A 27,698-nucleotide genomic window follows, 5' to 3' on the forward strand; every position below is an offset into this window, starting at 1 on the left:
TCAAAACTTCTAGATACTGATAACAAATGATTTTTCTGCATGACTGAACAAGAAAGTATAATTCACTTGTTCTATGGTGTTACATCTTGGAAAGACTTTGAAAACTATAGCCTATATTGGCTAAACAACACGTGATTATCGCTGAGGGGAAAATAGGAAAATTTCATGTTCATAAATTGAAATTTCTTAATTTGATCTCATCCCTTAAGTTGTTTCTGGTTGAAGTTGGATGTTTGTAAGAAAAGCTTGTCAGTGGTTAAAATGCACTCAGAAATGTTTGTCTGAAGTATAAAACGGCCTGAAAAGTAAATATTCAAGTTAAGTATATGTACCTCAGATCTGTACTAAAGAACAGCTCTTGGACAAATGTATTCCACCACGGCAGTGTGAAGGTTATTAAGAAATACACAGTGAGAAAATGTGTTGGCTTTGTGTCATCTCAGTTCTGTGACAAACTTCTTTCATAAAACTACATGTACATAATACTACAATGTTTATTAAACTTCTGGTCAGCAAATGAATTTGCAATGCTCAAATGCTTGAACTCTCCTTTAGTACTGTCTTGGGGGAACAAGCGGAGGCGGAAGTAAGTGGAAGCGAATCCTCTCGCTTCGCTTGTACATTTCCCTGTGGTACGTGCTGAATGTCGGTCACGCTTACACCGACGAGAGAGAGACGATAAAATGTAAGCCAACTTAGCAGGCAGTGAGTCAGTTGCCAAAAAATATTTTAGCACAACGTCATATTCATATTCATCCTCTGTCAGTGTTACAATTAACTGCCTGCCAATCGAAATCTTACAAGTGGATATTAAAGGTTTTTTTTTTTTGTTTTTTTTTAATGACCTTGGTTTTTAAAAAATCTGCACCTCGGAAACAGCACAAAATTAAAGAGAGACGAGATGGAAATGATGCTTAGATAAAAACAATAACCACTATATAATTACTACCGGGGCTTATAGGATTACTATAACCAGAGGTGCAAAAAGCCTAAATTAAAAAGAGACATGCAGAGTAAGACAGTGTACTAATCATGGAAACTGAAGGGGTGATATGATTGGTTAGTTGGAAGTGAAGTAAGGGGCTGAATAATTAATATGTGTGGGGAGAGATGGGATATAGTAGGAATGAAAGAGACTGGGGTGAGGAGACAGAGAGGGAGGGGAGATGCTAGGGATGGAGAGAGATGCTGTTGCCAGGGAACAGCAACCACATAGAGGACCACTGAAAATAGGAGCAGGTTTATCTAATGGAGTAAAGGGACACAGAGACAGGTGATCATTTTTCCCCAAGTCACTGTAGGGATGAATAAGCTGCTTCCATGGAGGGATCAGGATGCAGATGAGACCCAAAGAAGGGTTTGAACTGATTTTGAGGCAAGGGGGGAAAAGGATAGTCCAACCACAAGCAGAGAAAGGGGTTTGATAGAAAGTGAGATCATGATGCCAGAGCAGATGTAGTCTCATTTAAAGAATTTTGTGTCTTGGTGGCGCGGCTGTAGGAGCTGAGAGGCAGGTTGTCGGCTCACTCTTCACGGCCAGTCTTTCCCCAACAAAGGTGGCCAGAGGCTGAGGAGAGAAGGGGGGGAATCCAGCACAGAGGTGCCCCCTGTCTTCAGACACCTGCTGCTGGCTAGTGGCTGACATCGAAGACACTGTACGGCTGTGTCTGTGCATGAGTGTGTGTGTGCATGTGAATTAGTCAAAGACAGAGAGGGTCGAGCAAAGATTTCTGCCGGGGTTCAGGACTTTCCCTCCTCGTATCTTTGCAACTGTGACTGAGGAGAAGGAAGGACACACAGGCACGGACCAGCAAGAGGTTTTGAGAGGATCTCTCACTGCCCATGTGAGTATAACCACTGACTTAATGACCTTGTGCTTCTAATCTGCCTGCACTGCTCACACTTTGCACTGACTAAACATCAGCATGAAATCCATTTGTTTTGTTTTTTTTCTGTTTGGGATGACATAGAAAGGCTGTAGACCATTTTACCCTGTGGTGTTACTGAGCTGCACATTTGGTTGCAGTTCATTTTGTAGATTTTTGGGGGGGGGTTTTTGCAGCACTTTCATGCAGAATGAGGGGGTTGATGGTGGACGATACTTGCACAGGAACAGGGTCCTTAAATGAAGTGTCATGGGTTATAGACACGCATATAAATATAATCCATATTTTCCTGTCTTTTAAGGAAAAGGTCACTTTGTACACACAACAATTTTGAAGAAATCTTAAATGGGTAATGGAACATTTTCATTTACATAAACAATTTCACAATGTTTTCATTTATCAAAATGGGGGGTGTTGTCACATTTGACAACAGATTATTTTGACCTGCTAGATTGTGTGGTGCAATGGTTTGTTCCTCATTTGTAATGTAAGACCTTTGGAAATGATTTATTTCCTCTGTGCAAGACATGGCTGCCTTCCAGTTTATACACAGCCACGAGTGCCGCTGCCAAAACCACTCCACTCCCTCTAGTAATTATATCATAGAAATCCACTCCATGTTGCGATATTTCTCACTGTTATAATCATGCTCAGTTGGCTGTACCACATTTTCCCATTAGCCTATAGTAATTTGCAGCTATGTAGCCCGCGACAAGGGATCAGGTGGAGAATCCTCTGTCGCTCAACAGAACCTTCTCAGACAAAATATCATATCAAACAGTAGAAAACGTATCAGTCTCAGTTAGGGCATGAAAATTGTTATGTGGTTGCTATGGACGCTGCCACATATGAAACCAAGTGGCGTGCTTGTTATTGTATATATTCGTTACGTTGTGAGCTGTTGAAATATTTCTGTAACTGTTGATGATATCTGTTGATGATATCCGTTCAATAAACATTTTACAATTTTCAGGCCCTAATTGTGAGACTGATATGTTTTGTACTGTGGACAAACGTAGCTATTTCACATTTTGATATGAGACCGGGTTCTCAAAATAAAAGCATGGCGGCCATTCCTTTCATTCTCAGTGGGAAATACATTATTTCAAGATAGTTTGGACATAAAAAAGCATTTTGATGATAGTTCTAGTGAGAAATATACAGTAAAATTCACTTCAGTTCAGTTCTTGTAAATTATCTTTGGTTTGTTATTATAGATAATTTAAAAGAGGCTCTATCGTGCCCAGTAGCTGGACTGTCTGACAGGCCGGCCACTGTCAGACAAGCCAGCCATACAGGTAGGCTTGATCTCGCCCATCGGCTGGCCTGTCAGACAGGCCAACTGTGCAAGCAGTCCCTCCGGCCAACAATTTTCAATCAAGGGCTTGATCGTACCAGACAAGTAGTGATGGTCCTTTGACACCCGAGGCTCCGACACATGCGCGGTAGCTCGTGAAGCAGTTGTCTCGAACCACTGTGCCGAGGTGTGGTTTGGTCACGTGAGTACTGGTGTTAGAAGCACTGGAGTGACGTTTGAAGCAGGTGAGTGCTTCAGACGTCATACGAATCGCCTGATTAGTTCGGTTTGTTGATATGTGAATCACGTGGCGGGATCGAGTGTGTTCAGAGATAGGATAGCTCTATATAGTGGCGGTCATTTGAATTTTTCTTTGCAGAGTAGGTCAGTTTGTTGCGGTTGTTAGGTGTTAGTAGTATTGGGCAATCAGTGTACATAGAGCAATAGATATATAATATATAAATTAGGTAGATAGATATAGATAGAGAGTTATATAGATATATAGCCCTACGGATTTTTTCCAAGGCTGGGGAAATAGTTTGTAAAAGAAGAAACCGATTGAGTCAAAAAACTGTAGAAAAATTTCTTAATAAAAACAGTTACACGAGCACACCCACTGCCCTGTTCTTTGAGCAAAGTGCCCTGTTTCAAGCACACCCTCTTTACCCACGTATGCATAAACCTCTTTACCAATGAAGCCCAAAACATACCATGACATAATCTGTATTTATTGTGTCAGCTTGAAACCATACAAACATGTAAGTGTACTCGAACAAGAATGTACATGCCGAATCAAATGCTAAGCAATCCATGAACCAATAAATGACACATCTTCATTGCATTTCGTTGTACTACGCCACCATGCCCCCAGGGTCACGGGGCGCTGCCTTGTACAGCCATACAATACGCCACCATGCCCCCAGGGTCACGGGGCGCTGCCTTGTACAGCCATACAATACGCCACCATGCCCCCAGGGTCACGGGGCGCTGCCTTGTACAGCCATACAATACGCCACCATGCCCCCAGGGTCACGGGGCGCTGCCTTGTACAGCCATACAATACGCCACCATGCCCCCAGGGTCACGGGGCGCTGCCTTGTACAGCCATACAATACGCCACCATGCCCCCAGGGTCACGGGGCGCTGCCTTGTACAGCCATACAATACGCCACCATGCCCCCAGGGTCACGGGGCGCTGCCTTGTACAGCCATACAATACGCCACCATGCCCCCAGGGTCACGGGGCGCTGCCTTGTACAGCCATACAATACGCCACCATGCCCCCAGGGTCACGGGGCGCTGCCTTGTACAGCCATACAATACGCCACCATGCCCCCAGGGTCACGGGGCGCTGCCTTGTACAGCCATACAATACGCCACCATGCCCCCAGGGTCACGGGGCGCTGCCTTGTACAGCCATACAATACGCCACCATGCCCCCAGGGTCACGGGGCGCTGCCTTGTACAGCCATACAATACGCCACCATGCCCCCAGGGTCACGGGGCGCTGCCTTGTACAGCCATACAATACGCCACCATGCCCCCAGGGTCACGGGGCGCTGCCTTGTACAGCCATACAATACGCCACCATGCCCCCAGGGTCACGGGGCGCTGCCTTGTACAGCCATACAATACGCCACCATGCCCCCAGGGTCACGGGGCGCTGCCTTGTACAGCCATACAATACGCCACCATGCCCCCAGGGTCACGGGGCGCTGCCTTGTACAGCCATACAATACGCCACCATGCCCCCAGGGTCACGGGGCGCTGCCTTGTACAGCCATACAATACGCCACCATGCCCCCAGGGTCACGGGGCGCTGCCTTGTACAGCCATACAATACGCCACCATGCCCCCAGGGTCACGGGGCGCTGCCTTGTACAGCCATACAATACGCCACCATGCCCCCCCGCCCCGAGGTTCCGACACATGCGCCGTAGCTCATGAAACAGTTGTATCGAACCACTGTGCCGAGGTGTGGTTTGGTCACGTGAGTACTGACGTTTGAAGCAGGTGAGTGCTTCGGACGTCATACGAATCACCTGATTGGTTCGGTTTGTCATGTATCACGTAACGGGATCGAGTGTGTTCAGAGATAGGATAGCTCTGTATAGTCGCGGTCATTTGAATTTTTCTTTGCAGATTATGTTGGTTTGTTGCGGTTGTTAAGTGTTTTGAGAGTTAGTAGTGTTGATAGCGTATTTTTGGAGAATCAGTGTAGATAGAGCAATAGATATAATAATATATAACTTAGATATCTAAAGAGTTATATAGATAGGTATATAGATATATAGTCCTAAATAACACACACCCTCTTTACCCACGTACACATAAACCTCTTTACCAACGAAGCACTGTGTCATTGAAGTCTCGGGTGATAAACCATTTTTTTTTAAATCAGGCGTCAAAGTCTCAACAAAGGCTCGTTCAGCCATCATTACAAACAAGCCAGTCACGCAAGTAGATTTGATTATACCCACTTACTAGCTGATCTGTCAGAAAGACCAGCCAACCATACTTCGTCGTACAGACGAACTCAAGGTTATCTCTCGGCCGGCCTGCCATATAAGCCAGCCAGCCAGACCTCCTGGCTGACGGTTTCAATTTCTACATTTAGACAGGAGCTCACGCCAATCGACCAGCCTGTCAGACAAGCCATCAAAATGTGAAATAGCTACGTTTGTCCACAGTACAAAACGTATCAGTCTCAAAACTAGGGCCTGAAAAGTGTGAAATTGTCGCTTTTTTTGTCCCATTCTTTTCTATTGGCCTGCCGACGGGTCATATGACTGATTGCAGGTCTTCTCAAAATAAAAGCATGGCGGCCATTCCTTTCATTCTCAGTGTAAAATGCATTATTTCAAGATTGTTTGGACATAAAAAAAAGCCTTTTGATGATAGTTCTAGTGAGAAATATACATTAAAATTTCACAATATTCATTCAGTTCTTGCAAATTATCTTTGTTTGTTATTACGATAACAAACCAAACCATTGTTATGTGGTTGCTACGGACACTGCCACAGAGGAAACCAAGTGGCCTGTTTGTGATTGTATATATTCGTTACATTGTGAGCTGTTGAAATATTTCTGTAACTGTTGATGACATCCGTTCAATATAAAAAAAAACAACATATAACGGATTTTAGTGCCCCGGGGATTGCATATTTATTTATTTATTGTTTTATGTTTTATTGAACTAAAAGATAGTCCTTTCCGGGTTGACGTACCTGACATCATGTGACAAGAAAGTGAGCTAGCCAGGTCTCCTAGGTTTCAATTGTACAGTTACATAATTTAACAGGGATTCAATCGTACTCAGCCACTGTTAGACAAACCAACCGTACGAGTAGGTTTTATCATACCCATTGGCTGATAGATCTGCTAGCCAAACCTACCGGTCAGGCATACCTCATCTTACAGACGGGCTCCTGCCATATAAGCCAGCCAGCCAGGAGCCCTGGCTGACGGTTTCAATTTCTACACTTAGACAGGAGCTCACGCCAATCGGCCAGCCTGTCAGACAAGCCATCAAAATGTGAAACAGCTACGTTTGTCCACAGTACAAAACGTATCAGTCTCACAATTAGGGCCTGGAAACTGTGACATTGTCACTTTTTTTGTCCCATTCTTTTCTATTGGCCTGCCGACAGGTCACGTGACTGATTGCAGGTCTTCATAACAAATATACAATAACAAACACGTTTCGTCTGTGGCAGCGTCCATAGCAACCACATAACAACGGCAGAAAACGTAACACAAACGATTTTATGACGAGACGTGAAATATTCATCGTAATAATAAACGAACCAAAGATAATTTACAAGAACTGAACGAATTCTTAGTATTGTGATATTTTAATGTATATTTCTCGCTAGAACTGTCATCAAAATGGTTTTTTATGTCTAAACTATCTTGAAATAATGCATTTTCCACTGAGAGTGAAAGGAATGGCCGCAATGTTTTTATTTTGAGACCGCTGCAAGCAGTCATATGACCCGTCGGCAGGCCAATAGAAAAGAATGGGACAAAAAAAAGTGAACATTTCACACTTTTCAGGCCCTAATCATGAGACTGATACGTTTTGTACTGTGGACAAACGTAGCTATTTCACATTTTGATATGAGAACAGTGGATTTCATATAGGAGTGGAGAACACAGAAGACAGCAGGACTTCAGGTCTGATCGAACAGCCACAGTGTTCCTCTCATGCAGTTAACCAGCCAAAGCAGACCAATGCTGCTGTCATTAATGTGTCACCATTGCATTGTGATAATGCATCTGGATTTCAGCATTAAATCCTGTAATTTAGAGGAGAGGTGTCATGTCCTGGCAACACTACTGATTATGAAATCAGTGTGTAGTGTGTAGACAGTTAACTGTCTTTGTATATATTCTGTATACACTGTATATTTCTATCCTGGATATATTTATTTTATTTTATTTTATTTTATTTTATTTTATTTTATTTTATGTTATTTTATTCTACTTTTTTATTTTTTGCTGTACTGTGATTCTTTTGCACTGATGTGGTACCTCAATTCTGTGATACTTTTGTACAAAGTATGATTGTGCAATGACAATAAAGATTTATCTGATCTTGTTTAGTCACTTTATTGTCCAAAGCATCCATTACTATGTGAATTCTCTTCAAACTCCCGAGCACAAAATGAGAAAACCTATGCTTTTAATACTATTGATGACATAAAGCCTCAGTGTGACTGGAGATCAAAAAGGCAGCAGTCACATCAGTGAGGTAGGATTAAGGAGCAGTGAGGAAGGATTAGGTCTGAAAGTTGTCCTCCATATTAGCCGCTTGAATTCCACTCTGTAGCAGATTCATTTGTAACACTTGACTCGACTTGAGGAGAGAGAAACTCAGAAAATGGGCTCTGTCCAAGTCGGTCACATGCCTCTCACATGTACTCCTGTGGGAAGGGGGATAAAAACCATGTGACAAACAGCGGTTTCAGCCCCTAAATTCTAATGAAAGAGAGAAACAAAGTAACAAAAATCCTCCTACAATGCTGACTTTTGCTCTTTGCCATTTAAGTCAAACACGTGTACCCTGCTGTGCAGCCATTGATCTCTCTGTCGAGTCAGTACACTCATTTCAACTGACAGTTTTCCTCTGTTGTCGTAAACGGTGTTCATTAATAAATATTTCTCTTCACACCTGCAGGCCCCTGCTCTCCTCTCTGAGGAATGGGCACCACAGAGGCAACTCTACGAATGGAGAACATGGAAGTGAAAGACGAGTGGCAGGATGAAGACTTCCCAAGGTGGGATCCTTTCACTGTCAAAAATTGGCAAATATGGTTGATATGATTGATGGTTGAAAGAATGCTGAGTTAGAATATCATCATTAAAGTATCTCTTACAGTTATCGGTTCTTATAGCTACATGAACATCCTTATGAACGTGTGTTTGTATGAATGTACAGTACATTTATTTTAAAGGAGAATATAACATTATTTAGGATTAATTATGCAATTAATTTCTGATTAATGGCTAATTACCTTAATGAGCCAGTGGCATCATAGTATTTTCAGTTCAGTTTACTCTATGCTGACTTATTTTATAAAAACTTGATAGCCTTATCTTGTCTATATTCTGCTTTCTAAGCATTAATGGAACAATCAGTGTAAATTGTAGCTGACGGTTTTAATAAGAATTTTCTTGATGTGAAATGATCTGTGCAGCAAGCAGATTAAGCACAGTGTGACATTAAACTTCATGTTCAGAGTGAAAGGCTCTGAAATAAGACAGCTGATCGATGACCTTCCACAGCAGGATAGAAAGATAAATGAAGGAAAACGAAAAGTTGTTCTCTGTGCACTGTAAAGATGGCTGCAGAAGGATTTAGAAAGTGTAGGAGAGGAATTTGATGTCCAGTGGTGTAAATGCAAAGATTGATGGGCAGAAAAAGAGCAGAAGAGAAGTGTGAAGACGGTTATTGCAGGTCTGTGTCCTCCCTCCTCCCTCCTCCCTCCTCCGTCCTCCCTCATCCCTCAGCCCTCATCCCTCCTCCCTCCTCCGTCAGATGGGGAAGTAGGAAGCCAGGGAGCAGGTGCAGCGTCTATCTGTAAATGGTCTCAGGCTACGTCATGTGATGCAATAGCAGTCACCGATCAACAACACAGCATCGCCAGGAAAATGGTGGCAGGTTTTGGTTAAAGACAGACAGAGACGGAGGAATAGCCAGCAGCAAATGGATTTTTTAGGTGTCCTCTGAGAGATGCTCTGCTCTACACTGTCTCTTAACAGCTATGAAGACAGGGCATGATCAAGCAAACCAGATATAAAGGTGTGTGAGGTTAAAAAGCTAATTTGAATCGGTTTTGACAAAAAAGCAGCCCCCCCCCTCGTACTCTCTCCAGAAGGTAAGCCTCATCAGTTCATCCTGATATTGATCTTTGTAGCTGAAGGACAATGCAGCCATAGACAGGAACAAAAGAGATTATCTTGCCTTTGTTGAAAGAAGAAATCCCCATCAGTCTGTTATGTTTAGAGAAAGGGCTTCATTTCTGACAAAGGAAGCGTTGGACTATAAATCACTGTAGGGACCCATGGGGCATCGATTCAGACTGTTCATCAGTGCCTGTTTCTTTGGACTAAAGCCAGTGTTGTTGTCACACACTGTCCTCCTGCGGATGGGTGCATGAAGCAGTTGGCTTTTGCAGGAATCCAGCTAAAACCCCCTCTGGTGAAAAACACTGTGCTGTAGCTCCCATTTAGCTGCATGACTCTGTTTTCAGTCCCTTGTTGCATTTGGTGTTGTTGCTGATGGGCATAGAGCCCCACCTGCATATGTTAGCACTTCTGATGTGCTTACATATGCATGTGCGCAGTTTGCTTACTTACAAATAAACACACTTGTGAGCACTTACACTCACACACAAGTATATGCAGAGCAAGATTTTGACCTCCTTTCTGCTCCTCCTTCTGTGCAGGCTATCAACAGTAAATAACACACAGTGTAAAAGGAACCAGAGCTGCACAACTTTGTCTGTATGGAGAGACACACAGAAGGGCTCTTCTTTCATTTTTCCTCCTTTCCACTCATCCCTTGTCTCTTATTCCTCCCCTTTTCTCCTACCCTCCCTCTCTGCTCTGCCTCACACCCTGCCCGGCAGCCCTGTAATCTTCATCCCTCCCCAGAGAGATGTTAATTACCATCTCTATCCTCTTCTTCTTGCTACTCTTTTTAGTGCTCATCCAGATCAGTGACAACACCCACACCCTGACTGGCCCACTGAACACCATGCTAATCATAATGTTACATTTTATTATGAGGCCAAAAACATAGACAATTGCATGACAGAGAACAGAGATAAAAAAAAATTGAAATGAAATGAATTGTATTAGCCAAAAGTTGGGGTTGCTTTTATTTTAGGACCCAGTAAGTGGGCCAAGTGGCAGTTGTGATTATTTTGCTGAACCTTGACTGTTAAACTCAACATGTATGTTTCCCTCCAGACCACTACCAGAGTACGGAGACATGGATTCCTCCTGTGGTCTCACAGATGACAGAGCCTGTAAGTAACACTGATGACTGGATGATCACTGGTTTGGAGGTCCTGCTTCATGATGTCAGTTACAGTCTCTCCTCTCCTCTCCTACTCTTGCTGCTGTAGCTCCCCCTAACTCCCTGAATGTGAACCCACCTGGAGGAGGCGGCGGTGTGTCCTCATCCCACCGTAAACGTCGAACATTGCTTGCCCCGGATATGAACCTCTCCCTGGATCACAGTGAGGGTTCTCTGTTGTCTGATGACTTCCTGGACACACCGGACGACCTGGACATTAATGTCGATGACATTGATACTCCAGACGAGACAGACTCCCTGGAGTTCATCACCAATGGCAACGAACTGGAATGGGAAGGTCAGGGGTTAGAAATACACATTCATGCCTATTTTCCGTCCACTGTTTTAACCCCTCTCATGATGCCTATACATATACAAGTGGGGCCCAAAACTCTGAGACCACTTTCCTATTCACTAGAATGGGAAAGAACACTGACCCATTCAACTATCATAGCAATGACCTTCCATTTCCAAAGACAGCTGTAAGATTATGTTGTAAAGTTTAATCTGAATCAAATTCTAATGTTAAATGGACTGTAATGTACTGTATATGAATCTTCATGTAACATCTTTGAGTCTACATACTGAGGCTTGCAGAATCAGCACCATATAATATCTTTAAAGAACTGACTCTGACTGTGTCTGTTCAGATGACACCCCGGTGGCCTCAGCCAAAGCAGGTCCCACTGACGGTTCAGGAGAAGTGGATGAAGACGGGAATGCCATCAACGGACGCCTCTGGAGAACAGTGATCATTGGAGAACAGGAGCATCGTATTGACATGCAGGTCATCAAACCTTACCTCCGGGTCATCACACATGGAGGTCAGTGAAAGGGCAGAAATCAATCTGATAACTCAAGGAAAGCTGTGGTTCCTAGTAAGAATCAAACATAAAATATGAAACCTTTAACCCTTCTGATGTTTAAAGATAAACACCAGACCAGGTTTTATGTCACTGTTATGCACCATACCTCAGCTAACTGTTTCTGTTGAAACACTGTTTGTGATTTATTGAAACTCTCTCTCATCAGGTTATTATGGAGAAGGCCTCAATGCCATAATCGTGTTCTCTGCCTGTTACCTGCCTGACAGCAGCTGTCCAGACTATCACTACATCATGGAAAACCTCTTCCTGTGAGTTTGGCATGGCTGACTTAGTTGGTTTTTTGTTTGTTTGTTTGTTTTTAAACTACAGGGTTTGATATTTGTGCATCTATGGATTACTGAAGGGCTAAGTGAGTATAGGCTCCCAAATCAGAAATGACTGACGTTATTGGAAATAGACAGAGGGTGGATAAACATATGCATGTCCCACTTTTCTTTGTCCTTTGTTTTTGGGCTCATAAATGTCTTAAAGTCAGAGTTTCTGGTAATGAAACATGTCTCGTCTCTTCTCCAGATATGTTGTGAGCAGTCTGGAGATGCTTGTGGCTGAAGATTACCTCATCATCTACATGAATGGAGCCACTCCTCGGAGTAAGATGCCTGGGATCAGCTGGCTCAAGAAATGTTACCAGATGATTGACAGAAGGTGAGAAAAATCTCTGTGTTTAAAACTTTTCTTGAAAGTTACATCAAAATTACCAGTTCAGTGTTTCTGAACTGGAATATAATTAACACCACCCTGCTGTTTGTAACTACTGAGCACTGTACACCGCAACATACAGACAGACTAATGAAATGTTGTGTCGTTCTATAACTATATGTTCATTTTGTAAACACGGACCAAAATCTCTGTTACCTGAATTTAATTTTTGTGTTGTGATGGCAGATTGAGGAAGAACCTGAAGTCTCTGGTCATCGCTCATCCCACATGGTTCATACGCACTGTCCTGGCCATATCAAGGCCCTTTATCAGGTGACACACACAGAAACCAGCAACTGAATGATTAACTGAGAAATCCACAAAACCTGGTGTACATGTCAAAGTGCTTTTTGTAGTACTCATCACAACTAACTGAGGCTTTCAGGACAAGTTTTTAAAATATCCCTACCATACATATTTTGACCACATGTTTCTGGTCAGCTGTTCATTAAATCCAAAGAGCAACTGTGCCTTTTACACTAAGAATCAAGTAGAGCCATCATAGAAACTTTTTTCTTTAATTTTGTAGCCATAATCAATCAATCAGTAATGTAACCACTGTAACTCTACTTACGTTGTTGTTGTCTCATTGTCATCTACAGCGTGAAGTTCATGAATAAAATCCAGTACGTCCACAGTCTGGATGAACTGGCAGAGATGGTCCCAATGGAGCATGTCCATGTCCCAGAGTGTGTGGTGCAGTAAGTATCTCTGGCCACTAGATGGAGAAAATGAGCTGCAGGAGTGAATCTCAACTTGCAGGCAGCAGTTACTCCTGCTGAATGTCTGACTGCAAAATTATTATTCATGTAAATCTAACAGAGAACAAGTCTACTGTGACCTTATTTGAATAAATGTAAAATAAGATTATGACTCTAGTTTCCTGAAAGGAGCTTAGATGGCAGGATTTACTGTGTGAACCAAGGATATTACAGTGTTACTCATTTTCAGATTTGACGAGGAGAGGATTAAAGCTCGGAAAGAAAGGTAAAATAAACCCATCATTTATTATGAAACTTTGATAATATTACTCATTTACACAAATACATTACTTATACAGAACTGCACACAAACTGTGCAATTCTATGGTTTAAGCACTAAATCTAAACTGTCTACACAAGAGTATCTTTAGAGTGTCCACCAAATAGGCATCAGCCTAACTGCCTACAATAACTGTGTGTGTGTGTGTAGGATGGAGCAGGAGCAGAGACAGCAGGAGCAGCAGCATTCAGCCCCACAGGAGCCAATTAAAAAGTCTGAGAGGTACTGGTCCTCACTGAATCTAAAACCTGTCTTCATTTCGCTGGGACATTCAACAGTATTTGGTTCACTGTCATCCTTCCAACTTTTAAGAAAATTCTCAGTGCAGTTGTTTTTTCTCTCATTTCCAGGCCAAAGTCAGTGATAGATCAAGGTTTATGAGAAGGACAACGCTTTGCAGGTGAGGATAATAAACTCCTGTATTTCTTGCATTAGCCACAAGGGGGCTCTGTGCTTTGAAATGGATCCACCGCATCACCCATTACATTACCAACTAAATAGTCAGTAGCTACACAGTACAAAGCGTATCAGTCTCACAATTAGGGCCTGAAAATTGTGAAATGTTCACGTTTTTTGTCCCATTCTTTTCTCTTGGCCTGCCGACAGGTCATGTGACTGCTTGCAGCAATCTTCTCAAAATAAAAAAAATGGCGGCCATTCCTTTCATTCTCAGTGGATAATGCTTTATTTCAACATACAGTGGTGGAAAAAAGTTTTCGGACACCCTTAAAATTTTACACAATCTCAAATATTATCATGTAATATTTGCAGAAAAATCTTTTTTGTATTTCACAAGGTGTGGCTGCATCAGACAGACACAAACAAAACAAATGATTTCTTTTGTTTATCAAGAAAAAAATAGCAAAACGAAATTCTTCATGATGTCAACATGTCAGTTCTCAACATTGGCATGTTCTCCATGAGCCTTTCACACTGTTGAGGGGTAATCCTCTCCCATTCTTCTTGAATTACTGTTTTCCAAATTCTTTGGTTTCCTGAATTAAAACAGACCTTTTGATAATCCACCAAAGATTTTCAATGGGGCTCATGTCTGGGGATTCAGCTGGCCACTCTAAGACCTGGATATTGTGCTCCTGCAGCTAAGTTCTACTTGACCTGGATGCGTGGCAAGAGGCATTATCTTGCTGAAACGTCCTCGACCTCAACAGAACAGTGCAGGATGATCTTCATTAGTGGGTCAGTGGTACCACAATTCTCAAAATTTCTTAAGTATTTTTATGGAGCTAAAATAACTATGGAGTTTTTAATGGCTGATTTTAGGATTGGTTTAGTATTGTGGCTGTGACTGGACAAAAAGAAATTGCACTTGGAAACTTAAGAGTGATTGTTAATGCAAAATATCACAAATGCATGAAGTGTCCGAAAACTTTTTTCCACCGCTGTATTTCATCTGCGCAGGGCCTCACCACACCCACAAGGCTCCCAGCCCAGCACCCCTGCATCGCGGTTTCATTTATTTCATCTGAGTGAAGGCCTCACCACACCCAAAAGGCACCCAGCCCAGCACCCATACATCGCGGTTTCATGGGCTGGTTAAAATGCTGGGTGGGCAACAAATTTAATCTGAAAAGTCACAAATGATAAAGAAAACAACAAATCTTTCTTAATCCACTTAAAAACCCTAAACAAACATAACAAAATCAGAACATATATTTGTTGAATTTTTTTTTCTTTTTGTTGTGTATTTTTTTGTGCATTTTTATTATAATGTTTTGTTGTAGATCCAATAGCAAGAATCTACAGGATATCAGACAATCTACAACATCAGTCACCTGCATTTTTGTGGCAACAATTCTTACAAACTAATCCATGTTCTAAGTATCGAATAAAAACATTCCTATCATTCTCAGGGGAAAATGAATTATTTCAAGATAGTTTGGACATAAAAAAGCATTTGTTCAGTTCTTGTAAATTATCTTTGTTATAACAAAAAAAGAAAAAAGTAAAATATTTTCTACAATGTTATGATTTTGTTATGTTGCTTTAGGGTTTTAAGTGGATAAAGATTTGGTGTTTTCTTTGTCATTTGTGACTTTTCAAATTTGTGGCATCCTATGACGCGGCGCCTCTCTCAGAGCGATATAAATGAAACCGCGGCGCAGGGAGGTGGGCCCTGGTCAGCATCACAAACATTTTCATGTTCTCATGCAGGGTGTGACAGACGAGTGGAGCATGAATCCTTTCGTTTATCCCCAGGAGAAACAGACATCCAAATACTCTACATATGCTTTCTTGTTTCCTCAACATACACCTGAAGACTTGTCAAAATGGTCAATACTTCAACTCTATTTGCTTTTTCTTGTACCACCTCTTTCTTCCTCCTGGAGAGATTTATATCGCAACTTGAAAATGTGTGAAGGAAAAGCATTGCTCTATTGGACTTAACTAGTTTCCAAGAACTGTTTCTTAATGGAAATTGTTGCAGAATCCATCCATTCATCACTCTGCTGTGAGGTATGACCTTATGAGTAGCTCATATTGAAATGTTGCCTCTGGTCTTACAGACCAGATCATGGACAGAAATTCTCACTCTAATATGTAACACAAAATTAACTAGAACACAAAGAAAGACAATACAGTTTTGCAAGGTCAGGTGAAACACTTGGAGACCACTGTGGTCACACACATTTATATTCATGCTGGTTTGTGTCAGTGCAATGTGTATATAATAATGATGGTATTCCAATTGATTAGATGCCTTCATCTTTATTTTTTGCCTCATAACTGCTGTATCATAAGGCCTTCTCAGACTTTCTCTTATGCTGTACTGACATTTAAATGTACTAACATTCACTGACATAGGGATCCCTTGATGTTGTTCTTCCTGATACCATCTGCTGTGTCATAGTTTCCTCTGTGCCCTTCCATCTCTACTGTATTTTGTGTTATGATGTGCCTCAGTCTTCTTGTGTGTAAAAAGAGGACACATACTTTCCATTTGCTGAGAAACCCATGTGTGAAAACCTATAAGAATTGTGTATGATGTAACATATTTGTAAATGGACAAGCAATATCTGTCCATTTTCTATCACGTGACTGTGGCCATATAGATTTCATACATTACAATCCTTTGTATGTGATATTTTGGTATCCGATATTAAGCATCCATTCTAGATATGAAAAATACTAACCCACAAAATACAAAACATACAGAATATTTTTTGAGAACTGTTGGAAAGTACTACAATCAAGGAAAAATACAGAAATACTGCACCTATGATTCTCTCACAAGTTTCAAAAGTGTACATTTTTAAAAACAAAGTGTTGAAATTATTTACAATAAACTCTGCGAGCAGGATTTCAACATCTATGCACCTGTAAACCAGGTGTGCGTTAGACAACATTAAGTTTAAAATGTACATTTACACTTTAATCCTTACAGATCATTTTCATGTGGGAAAATTTCATGTGCTCAGATCGTGTAAAGGTGTTATCACAGATGACATAAGACATTAAGAGGCCTTTAAAAATTAAAGGTCACAACTAAGTTTTATTTTAATACAGATGGATGATGGTCATGTAGCATGGGTCAAGTCTTATTTTGTAATTTATGACCTCGGCCAAGGAGGTTTCGTTTTCACCCTTGTCTGTTTGTTGGTTTGTGAGCAAGATTTTGCAAAAAATACTGAACTGATTTGTTCTGAACTGGAGGGATGGGGCATGGACCAGGGAAGCCCCCATTAAATTTGGGGGCAGATCTGGATCATTTACTATGAATATTAATTGTTATGTCAGAAGTCTGGTTTATGTTGTTTGACACTGGCCTTGGCAGAGGTCTGCACTCTGAGTGCCCTTTGAGTATTTGTTTGCATGCATAATGCAATATGGATCAGACATATCTGGGGATTCTTTTATTTTTTCTCGTCTTCCATTTGTTCACCGGTCAGTCAACTTATTGTAGCAGGCAAGCAGAGGAGTAAGAAATTTTATTTTTGTATAGAACTGCATACTTGTATTGCCTGTATAGTGTTGATATCGTTTTGCACTGTTGGATTTGGTTGTCTCATAACATGACTGTCATAGAGTAATGTTTAGGAGGTGATGAGTCCTCTTAAAATGTTTTCTGTTTTGTTGTAAAGGAGCATGACTGATTTCATGCAGTTGTATAACTGTTAGTACAGTATGGACATGTTTATGCATTTTTGGTAAAAAAAAAAAAATATATATAATAATAAGACTCATGAAATGTCTGTTTCTGAAGTGCCATCTCAATTCCGATTTTCCTCTTGTTCTATTGCCTTTCTGGTGCAGGAATGTAAGAGAATAGGTTAAACTTTTCACTGCTTTTCAGTTCTTTTAGGGAATTATGACACCAGTAAACGTGAGCAGTCACATTAAATATTTATCATCCATGACGGAGCAGTCTCAGCACAGCAACCACAGCTTGTCATTCTTTGAGTTTGATGGCTGAACTGAGTGCCTAGTTTTGATCCAAATGTTTCAAAGAAATCCAGAATACATGAAGGAATGTAGAAAGTGTAGTCTTTCAGTTATATTAAAAGCAAGGTTTACATGTAAATGGCTGATGTGACCTTTCCAAAATCAAAATATTCATTTTGACTATAAAAGCACAATATCTAGATTATACCATTTGTCTGCTGTAAAATATTTGCTCAGATTTAAGTGGGAAAGACGATCTATCATTCATGGTTCTGAAGTTCTTTCTAGATTGCCATGACTGTCTATGCCATGTAAATATAAAAGAATAAATTGTTCCTCCCAAGTACTGTTGTTTGTTTTCATACTTTGTTTACTCACAGTAATTATTTGTTATTTAACACAGATTTTAAAAACACAATCATCAACATTAACATTCCTTGACATCATGACTCCCAATTTATCAATTAAGAAGTGAAATCCTATGACTGAAGACAGGAGAAATAAAATTGCAGATAATGTAAGCTACATACAAACACACGCTGTACTTTAAAACTGAAGACAAAAAGTACAACCAGTGGTTGGAGCTGGCTAACCACACTGAGTTAAAGTACTGATGTCTTGTGGTTCACTGTGGTGACTGGAGTCCACCTGTTCAAAAAGACATCCATTTCCATTCGTAAACTTGTGTGTATGCATTCCATACACTTGTATGAGTCTTTCCTTGTGTTTAGCCTTGTCCTTTTTTGTGTAAAATCTCTGACAATACACATCATAAGCTAATGTGTGGAGAAAAAAGTTTGTGCTCTTGATCATGTTATTCCTCTACAATTCTAAACTACTGAGTTGAAAAAAATGCAATCAATTTCTGCATGACACATGAGATGCATGCATGAGAGAGCTCATGACTGTTGACCCTTGACAGCTATGACAGGATTCACGTTGCATATGGACACGGACACACAAATAGAAACATCCATGTCACAAATGTAGACTGGGAAAGGCTGTGAAAAGGGGGCAGCACTTTAAGAAGACTCTGTATAGAAGCTGATCTACAGCCAGACACTCACAGTGTATAACCCACAGTATACGACCCAAAAGTGATGCATTGTACGCATCTCTCTCCAACTATTCAATCAGATTTTGACCTTATTCATAATTGCTATCCCAGGTGGAACACTTATGGCAGAAAATAAAACACTGGGCCTTCTTTTTATCTTTCTGATTCACATCTGATGGCATCTGTCCCCATTAGCCTGATTCCCTTCAAAGTTAGGCCTCTGCTTTCTGACTCACAGTGCCCTCAGTGGAGCTCACACTCCTGACACACTTTACCTAACACATATCAGGAATGTGAGTATTTTTATAAAATTATCAAAATTAGCACAAATAGAATGAAAAATCTAAGATGGAATGTACTAATGCAGTATAACATGACATAGAGTCAGGTACAGAAATACATTATTAGATCGTATATTAATTAATCATCGGTTTACTGGAAAACACCACTCCAAACAGGTGGAGCTGTTATTTTAATGTATGGTTATGCTACGATCAGCGGTAGTTTTCCACAGCAGCTGGATCATCAGGTGGATTACCTGCTGATCCTCCGTCTCTGTGACACCCACAGACCGCTGTTGACTATTATGGTCATGTGTGAGAGGTCGCGGGCCGTGAGTGGCTGGCGGCCGGAGCTTTTAAGGTTTCTGATTGGCTGACGCGAGGAGGCACGTAGCACGAATGGAAAAAAAAAAAGCGCGAGCTTGCCCGACCACGAGAACGCCCAGTGCCCCGCGTGAGTGGTGACGCAAGAGGATGCAAGTTTGGTATAAATAGCGGTGCCTCGCGCGCACTGTCAATGGAGACGTAGTAAGAGAAGTAGATAAACTGAGACTTTAACGTTTATTCCAGAACCGCTTAAATTGTGGGATTTTTTTAATCGTCGACTTTTGGTTAAAAGTACTCAAGACTGTTACTTCAGCTGACTTTCAGCAGCACTGTCGAGAAGTGACGAAAAGATGAAATACATTATAGGAATTGGCGGGTGAGTATGCTATTTTTAAATATCACATAGGAAGTCATTTGTTAACGTTTTTTAAGATTCGTAAACGTCTGTTTTGTCTAAAACACTGCAGTGTTATCGTGTCTGATTAATAGTGGAGTGGAGTTAACGTGGTTTGTATTAGACAGTGGACTAAAACGATCATGGGTATCTTTTTTGTTTCTGTGGCAATTTTAAGGTAAACATTGTTTTGGGTAAACGTATTAATTTATGTAATAGTGAGTCGCGACTTATTGATAGTTATTTCCCTCTGACCACATCCGTTATCAGCTGCCCGCCAGAAAGTCAGGCAGCTGGGCTGTTACACGGGTTTGAAGTCGTGTCCGGTTTAACCGGTTTGTTGTCATAAATCGAGCGGGACATTTGAAAATTCACCGCCTGACACTGTTCAAAAGTGGAGGGAGAGTTAACCTTAATGTTGTCTCAAACGAGAAACAGCCTAAAGTTATCATTAGAATTCATGCATAAACTTAGATGATAAAAAAAGTTTTTTTTTCATTATGTTTCAACAAACACATTTCTCTGTTGAAAACAGCAATGTGCTTTTTATTCATTGGTCTTGTACAACGGTGCAACTTTTAATCAGACATCACACCAACTTTTCTTATTATGTAACCATGTTTTATGTGATTGTATTTTAATTAAACGTAACATTTTGTCACGTTTGCCAAAATAACTAACAAAATATAAAATGTAAACAAAGGGTGCCACATATCTTTTGGCGGAAAGGTTGCACAGCTGCTTTACTTCTATGCAAAATAAATACTTTTGAAAGTAGTAGTTGCTGGCAGCAGATAATTAATGTTAATTTGATCACTTTTTGTCTTTTCTGGACAGAGTCACTAATGGTGGCAAAACCACCCTGACCAATAACTTGATCAAGACTTTGCCCAATTGCTGTGTTGTGCACCAAGATGACTTTTTCAAGGTGAGTTTTAGCAGATGGGTAGTTAGTTTTATTTTTGTCATAGCTTGCCTCCCTTTTTAATTAGCACTGCATGAGCTTTGCATGCGAGGAAAGTAGTGGGCACTCTCATGAGTAACCCACATCCCCACCCCCACTGTGATTTCTGCTTTAGATATGGAAATCATTTTGATGTCTATGCAGAGTAGTTTCTTTCACCTGGTTGTCTGCTTAGTACTTCTTTAGTCTTGTTTTTTTCTCCTCTGTCCTCTGAATGCCTCAGTATTTTTCCTTATATACACATCTTGTGTTGAACATCCCTCAAATCAGTTAACTTAGTCTTACTTCATCCTGCACCTCTCTTTCAATCATCCTTCATCTTCTTAAGGAACTTTCACATTATATCATTTTTCCAATTTTACTGGAGCAGTATACTTTGTAAATTGCTTGCTTTATTTTGTGCATGCCCTTCTCTGTACGCCCTTTGCCTTGTGTGTGAGTGTGTGCACTCGTTTGGCCGAACTCTGGCATGTGAGTGGGATCTGCAAGTGTTCAGAGCCGTGAGGTTGCAGCAATGTTTTATTGGTGACTGTTATTTCAGAAACCCGATCAGATAGAAGTCGGGGAGGACGGCTTTAGACAATGGGATGGTAAGACTTCACTGAAGACTGCCAGTAACTCATTGTTTACCATGTATTCACACATCTGTCCCTTTTAATGTAATATACCCCCATCCTCCAAGATTATATACATCACAGTTTAACAATCACACTGTAATATCAACATTAAACTGATAGCAACCTCTGGTAACTTGGAGGGACAACGAAGACATTCCCCGTATTTTACATTCTTTGCTTGTGCCAGTTCTGATCTTCTACCTGTTCTTTCTGCCGTATTCCTATCTGTCAATTTTGCTCTACAGTGATCACAGCTTTGGATATGGAGGCCATGACCAACACCATAAAAGGCTGGATGGAGAACCCTGTGAAGTTTGCCCGTTCTCATGGTGTCACTCTGTCCTCTGCCTCTGATGAGGTCAACCCTGATGAGCAGATCCATATCCTGATTGTGGAGGGCTTCCTGCTCTACAACTACCCGTAAGTTCCTTTTTTTTAAAATTGTTTAATCAGCTGCAAGTCTGAAAGCAGATTGCATAATTTTTTGGATGAAGCAGAATTAATAATTATGTCCTTGTTTTTTCCTATCTTCCTAATCTGGCTCTAAAAATGAACTTAACCGCTGAAGCCCAGAATTGTCAGTGAAGGGGAACAGGCTGTCTTATCGCAAATTCTGAGAAATTCACCACAACATATATTTGATGGGTGGTGGCATTTCTGTAGTGTCACGTGGTAATTTTGCATGCTTGGCACTGGCACATGTGCATGGAACCCTGCATGTAGACCTGCAGGCAGGTCCTGCAGTGAGAGATAAGGGATTCAGAAGGAAGAGGCTCTCTGAGAGGTCCTTTAAAGCTGGGTGCTGAGCGATTGGTACTCTGTGTGCTAGGGGTGAATGTCGAGTACACTGCAGAGATCTAGATAAGAGACAGCTGGAACAGTTGCATAACTATGCTCTTTTTTACTCTGGTTTGGTTGAAGACATTATGTATCATCACTGATGACCCTGTGCATCTCCCCTGTAGGCCCCTGCTGGAAGTTTTCGACAAGTGCTATTACATCACGATTCCCTATGATGAGTGCAAGAGAAGGAGAAGGTGAGTGGTTTAAAAAAGATTTTAAGTTTCATCAAACATGTTTTGTTGTTGTTGTTTTTTTTTCTTGTTTTTTGTTGTAATCACCCCTCGATGATCCTGTCATGGAATGTGTTCTTTCTCTAACTGACTGTATATATTATTTTCAGTACAAGGCAGTACACTGTCCCCGACCCTCCTGGCCTGTTTGATGGCCATGTGTGGCCCATGTACCAGAAGCACAGGAAACAGATGGAGGACAGTGGCTTAAATATTGGTATGTTGGCTCATATTTTCATTTGGAAATTCATTGTAATCTGTTGGTTGTGAACGGTTCTGGTGGTTTTTGTTGTAATGAGGGTTCTCGACTGATCACCTCTTGTGTGTTGCAGAGTACCTGGATGGTTTGAAAACCAAACAGGACATGTACAACCAGGTGTATGAGGACATTCAGAACAACCTGCTCAATCGTTTATAGGTGAGAAGCCTCCTACTGTTATTGTTCTACTGTTTTTTTTTCTAGAATATATAAAATCATATAGTTAAGGAACAGAGTAGTGAACTTTTTTTTTAAATTAAAAATCTTTAGGGTCACTGGTGCACATCCTTATTTAACTCTATTTTGTTTTTCTGATTCTTACAGCAGGAAGACTCCTCTCCATCCCTGTACAGACTTTGTAAATAGCCCCAAGGATTCTTTTTTTAATGAAGTTTTTCTAATTTTATTCCTTTTTTTGTACATAGAATAATGCAATGTTAAATTATCATTGTCTTTTTTATCATCTTCAGATGATCAATATTTTTGTTTTTCTTTAAAAAGTGATTGTTGCACTGATCTATGTCACTATGTTACAGTTATCTTAAACCACTGATTTGTACTGGACCATTTGTCTGCCAATTGCATTATACAAATAAATGTATTAGTTGCTGTTTAAGATACAGTACATCAAGCATTTGTGTTTGTCATTTTTTTATGTCACTTATGTAAAATAGTTGCAGCTCACATAAGGTTAGTGTTTAATTTGCCTTTATCTAACTTTATTAAGCCAGCTTACCTTTTTTTTTTTAACCTATAACACTGTCACACCTATTGCAGGTGTTGTGACTTTCATGTCATTTTGCAAATAGCCAAAATATTGCATTGTGTACTGTAGTTTATCTACCTATTCACTTTCCTTACATCAGTTATTCTGTTGTTAAATCAATAACATTGCCGGATTCCTAGTTGAATTAATTTTTTTTTCTCAAAATACTCAATAGATTTTCCTCTTCAGCCCTTTCAAGACGGTTTAATAAAGGGGAGCATCACTCTTGAGTTAAACTAGACCCTTTGTGCACCCTTTTGTTAAACTTTAAAGAGGTGCCAACTAAAAAGAAAGTTGGGGACCACTGATGAAGAAGATGACCAGTCTTGTCAGGGACAATATAGATTAAGAAAGTGGGTCAGTTCCAAGTATATCAAGTATCCAAGTGTGAAATTGAAGTCATTTTCTGGACACCTGAATTACAGTGTATAAACAATCCATATGAACTACATCCAGGTTGAGCCAGTTTTGCTCGCATCTATTTTAGAAACAGGAAAGGCTCGGTCAAACACTTATATCTGTTCGCCTGAGGGTTTTCAGCTCTGAAATAGCTGTCCCCACTAGCCTCAAGTAGATGCCTGAGTAGGTCATAGACTAACCAAAAGATTTAGGTTATTAGCGCTGGATTTACAGCACATGAGGCCCACAGCACGTGCTGATATCACCTATGTTCCCACAACATATAAATAGGCCAGAATAATTTCTCATTTCCACCCTGAGGGAATACCTCATCCTTTCACAGAGTATACAGTGTGAATTTGAGCTTATCACAACACAACTAAATAAAGAACAGGTCAGGTAGGTGCCTGTATTTTAAGGGTCTTCATCTCCAGGCTTTCATTTGAGGAACAAAGGAGCATTTGTATGTCAAAGTCAGTCTAGGCTTAATGCGTGTTTGCATAGCTGTCAGGAAGTGACTGCTCAGTCAGAAAGCAGAAGTGATTTCGGTCATTTTGAGTCCCAGCACAGGAAATCTAAATTTAGAAGCTATTACACAGCAACAGTTGACTTCAGGAACCTGTCAGTTTGATTTGATTATATAAAAAAAATCAAGTATGAGCTTTCATTTAGAGCTCTGGTGGTTAAATCTAATAACCTCACTCTACCCCATATTTTCTTGACACCTGTTACAGTAACATTAACCAGTGTTTTAGCTCCTCATGACATCAGGTGTGGGTACATGTAATCTGTCATGTGCGTGTCATGTGGAAATGGGGTGACGAGGTGATTTCTGTGACGCTCTAACAGGTGGACGTCGACTAAACCACTCTGGCCTGGACTCCTGGTGCTAAAAATGACAGCAGCATGTGTGATGACTGTGAAACCACATACTCAGGTGGATCCGTTCACCAAGGGCACACATAAATCAGAGAACACAATCCAGAGAATGCAAAATGTCAAAATCTGATTTTTGTGTTTTGGATAAACAAACATTTTGATGGTGATCTTTTCTTACCCAAAAAAGGTTTACATCACCTAAAGCATGTTTCACCACATGCAAAAGGCAAGTGTGAAACAGTGGCGTTATTATATCAAGCAGCTTTGCAGTAAAGAGGAACATTCAGAAAAAACATCCAGTCTAGACATTTTCCTGGACAAACCTGACCTCATTACTCACAGTCTGTGTGATCCATGTGCCTGAAGTACATCCACCAAGCAGTGTGGCCATGGTCGAAGGCAGCAATATCAGCATTCTGCCTGGGAGCAGAGCATAACACTGAGGCTATTTTCTGTTTTTATGATGTTAGTGTTTAGTTGAACCTTTGCACACAGCATCTGTGCACACATACAGAACATTGCAGTGTAGGTGCATGTGTTAGGAGTCATCCCCTTCTTGCTTTTATATCTCTTAAATAACTTTTTGGGATAGGGTGCATTGATGGAAGGCTTTTATCACATGGTCACAATCAGGAAATGTGCACAACGTGTTTCAACACTGTACTCAAATATTGTAACATCATGTAAGGTGCACCTTTTTTTCATTATTTTTTGTTTGTTTGTTTTAGATGCTGTTCCCAAGGTCAAGAACAACCCCCAAATTGTGATTTGGGTTCACGCCTTCAATACACGAGTAAATCTGACATTTGATTTGGATTCACCAGCCTGTTCTCAGTGTGCGTCATGGGACACTGAGTTTTATTACCTACTTGGAAAAACTTTGATTCACTGTTGTAACATGTAAACTCAAGTTTACTATCCACATGCTCACAGTCAGATACAGTGATGGAATATAACTAAGTACGAGTATTTACAAGTATTGTACAGAAGTACAGCTGAGAGGTAACTGAACTTTGCTTGAGTTGTTCTGTTTTATGTAACTTCATACCTGTTCTAGCCTACCCCATTTCAGAAGGAAATATTTTACTTTTTACTTAACTGCATTTGCATCTGACAGCTATGGACTTTATTGTGAAGTAGTAAGAGACAACATGTATCCATGTAAATTATGTAACTTGACTTGTTTGTGAAAACAAAATCACGTGAGACACAAATGATCATTCTAAACAAAGTATTTTTACAGGCTGCAATACGCATCTGTGGGGGATCTTGGCAATTCAAGAGTATTTTAGCATGGTGGTTCTGTTACTTTAACTGAAGTATGTAAGTACTTCTTCCCCCAGTGTTTACAGTATTTAATACACAACAATGCATCATATTTTGCAAACTTTGAGGGAAATATTTCCCTCTGAAAAGTAGCAGAGAAGTCTGTTCTGCTGACCTGCCAAGTAATACTGAGCAGCAGTTAGAGTTGAGTGCCTTGCTCAAGAGTCTGTATTACAGGCATTTGCATATGCAGGGTGACGTTTCCTTCCCATTTCCTTCCACATTTCGAGGTTAATCTGGTAATTGTGACAGTAGACAAACAGGTCTTGTGTAAAAAAACAAAAAAAAAAAAAACAACCCCTGCCTCTTAAATCCAATGAAATTTTACTGATGGTGTCAGACACCACATGTGGGACGTCAGAGCCAGGAGAGGAAGAGGTTTAAATCATGTGTGACAACGAGTTAGGGACAGACAAGTGTCAGTGACTGGGAGATCTTACGTGCTTACACAGTGAGAGACCATCCGACACGCCGGAGGAATGACACCCACCCGTTACTGCCTGCCTGATTTAACTAGACCTGGACCCTGTGATTGTATACCACGACTTACACATACACACATACAAGTACATGTTCACACTCCCCGTCTCCTGTTTCTCACACTCACTCATGGATTTATGCTCGCACAGATTGCTGAAAGTCTCTGAGTGCCTGCCCGGGTGTGTGGGTATATTTAGAGGGGGGAGGTGCGGGGTGGGTTCTTGTAGGAGCAGATACAGGAGGTTTTATATGGTCCAGCCTACTCTAATTCTCTGTATGCTTGCGGTCGTCGTCACCATGCACTCAGGACTGGCACCACATTACTGGCTACCAGTCTGCTGGCACGTCTCCGCAGCCACAAATACAGTCACAGAGGATACGTGGGACAAAAGAGGGCAAAGGTCAGGGCCTCTCACCTACTTCTGGTGAATGCAGTGTTCTGTGGTTTGGTCTGATCCTGTATACATGTTATGCAGGATTCCTTCAGGCTTGGAAAAATCCTGAAAGTGTATACAGATTTAAGGAGACTAGGCTGAACCACATATACAAGGCAGGATGGATCCATGTTTCCATGCTATTTACACCAAATTCTGACCCTATCATCTGAATGTCACAGCACAGGCATTTTCGCCCAGAGAACTGCTGCTCACCGGATATTTTCTCTTTTTCAGACCTCTCTGTAAACCCTAGAGATGGTTGTGTGTGAAATACAGTGATCACCGTCAAGCCGCATTGAGGCTAAGACCAGCCTCTTGACAAGGAATATCTCCCCTCACTGCCTACCCCAAACTGGCTAAATCTCAACCCTAGTCTTCGTGTGATACTTGTGGTGGGTATTTACGCACTGCATTGCCGGCAATAATCATGCAGGCAACGACTCAACCCGACAGCCCGGTAAAGCAACCATGAACTGGCTACCCACCTGCAGCAGCGGATGTGCCCCCGAGACAACTGCTCTTGCCACGTTCTCACCGCACTATCCCCCCAAAAAAAACAAACGGACCCAATCCCTAAAGGAAAGTGCCCCACAACCTGCTGGAGAATTCCCTGTCCAAAAGTGCAACTAGACGGTGACACCA

General features: G+C 41.0%; 2 protein-coding genes across 3 annotated transcripts; both read left to right on the forward strand.

Moving 5' to 3' along the window:
- Positions 1-1,714: 1,714 nt before the first annotated feature.
- atcaya (ATCAY kinesin light chain interacting caytaxin a) lies at positions 1,715-15,765 on the forward strand. The gene is made up of 13 exons (XM_041040529.1): positions 1,715-1,844; positions 8,364-8,463; positions 10,661-10,719; positions 10,819-11,067; positions 11,420-11,593; positions 11,802-11,904; positions 12,170-12,301; positions 12,542-12,628; positions 12,958-13,056; positions 13,307-13,342; positions 13,547-13,618; positions 13,747-13,796; positions 15,569-15,765. Exons 2-12 carry the CDS (start codon positions 8,387-8,389, stop codon positions 13,775-13,777), a joined length of 1,119 nt encoding a protein of 372 aa, XP_040896463.1. The 5' UTR covers positions 1,715-1,844; positions 8,364-8,386; the 3' UTR covers positions 13,778-13,796; positions 15,569-15,765.
- Positions 15,766-19,643: 3,878 nt separating this feature from the next.
- On the forward strand, positions 19,644-23,400 carry LOC121183780 (muscle-specific beta 1 integrin binding protein). 2 transcript variants are annotated; one of them, XM_041041024.1, is made up of 8 exons: positions 19,644-19,838; positions 20,694-20,784; positions 21,362-21,410; positions 21,683-21,857; positions 22,403-22,474; positions 22,621-22,727; positions 22,843-22,928; positions 23,094-23,400. In XM_041041024.1, exons 1-7 carry the CDS (start codon positions 19,813-19,815, stop codon positions 22,926-22,928), a joined length of 606 nt encoding a protein of 201 aa, XP_040896958.1. In that variant the 5' UTR covers positions 19,644-19,812; the 3' UTR covers positions 23,094-23,400. The 2 variants fall into 2 exon arrangements, with proteins under 2 accessions (XP_040896958.1, XP_040896959.1); XM_041041025.1 differs by lacking the exon at positions 21,362-21,410.
- Positions 23,401-27,698: the final 4,298 nt, after the last annotated feature.

This window comes from Toxotes jaculatrix, chromosome 6, assembly GCF_017976425.1.
Source record: "Toxotes jaculatrix isolate fToxJac2 chromosome 6, fToxJac2.pri, whole genome shotgun sequence".
In the NCBI taxonomy this organism is placed as follows: domain Eukaryota; kingdom Metazoa; phylum Chordata; class Actinopteri; family Toxotidae; genus Toxotes; species Toxotes jaculatrix.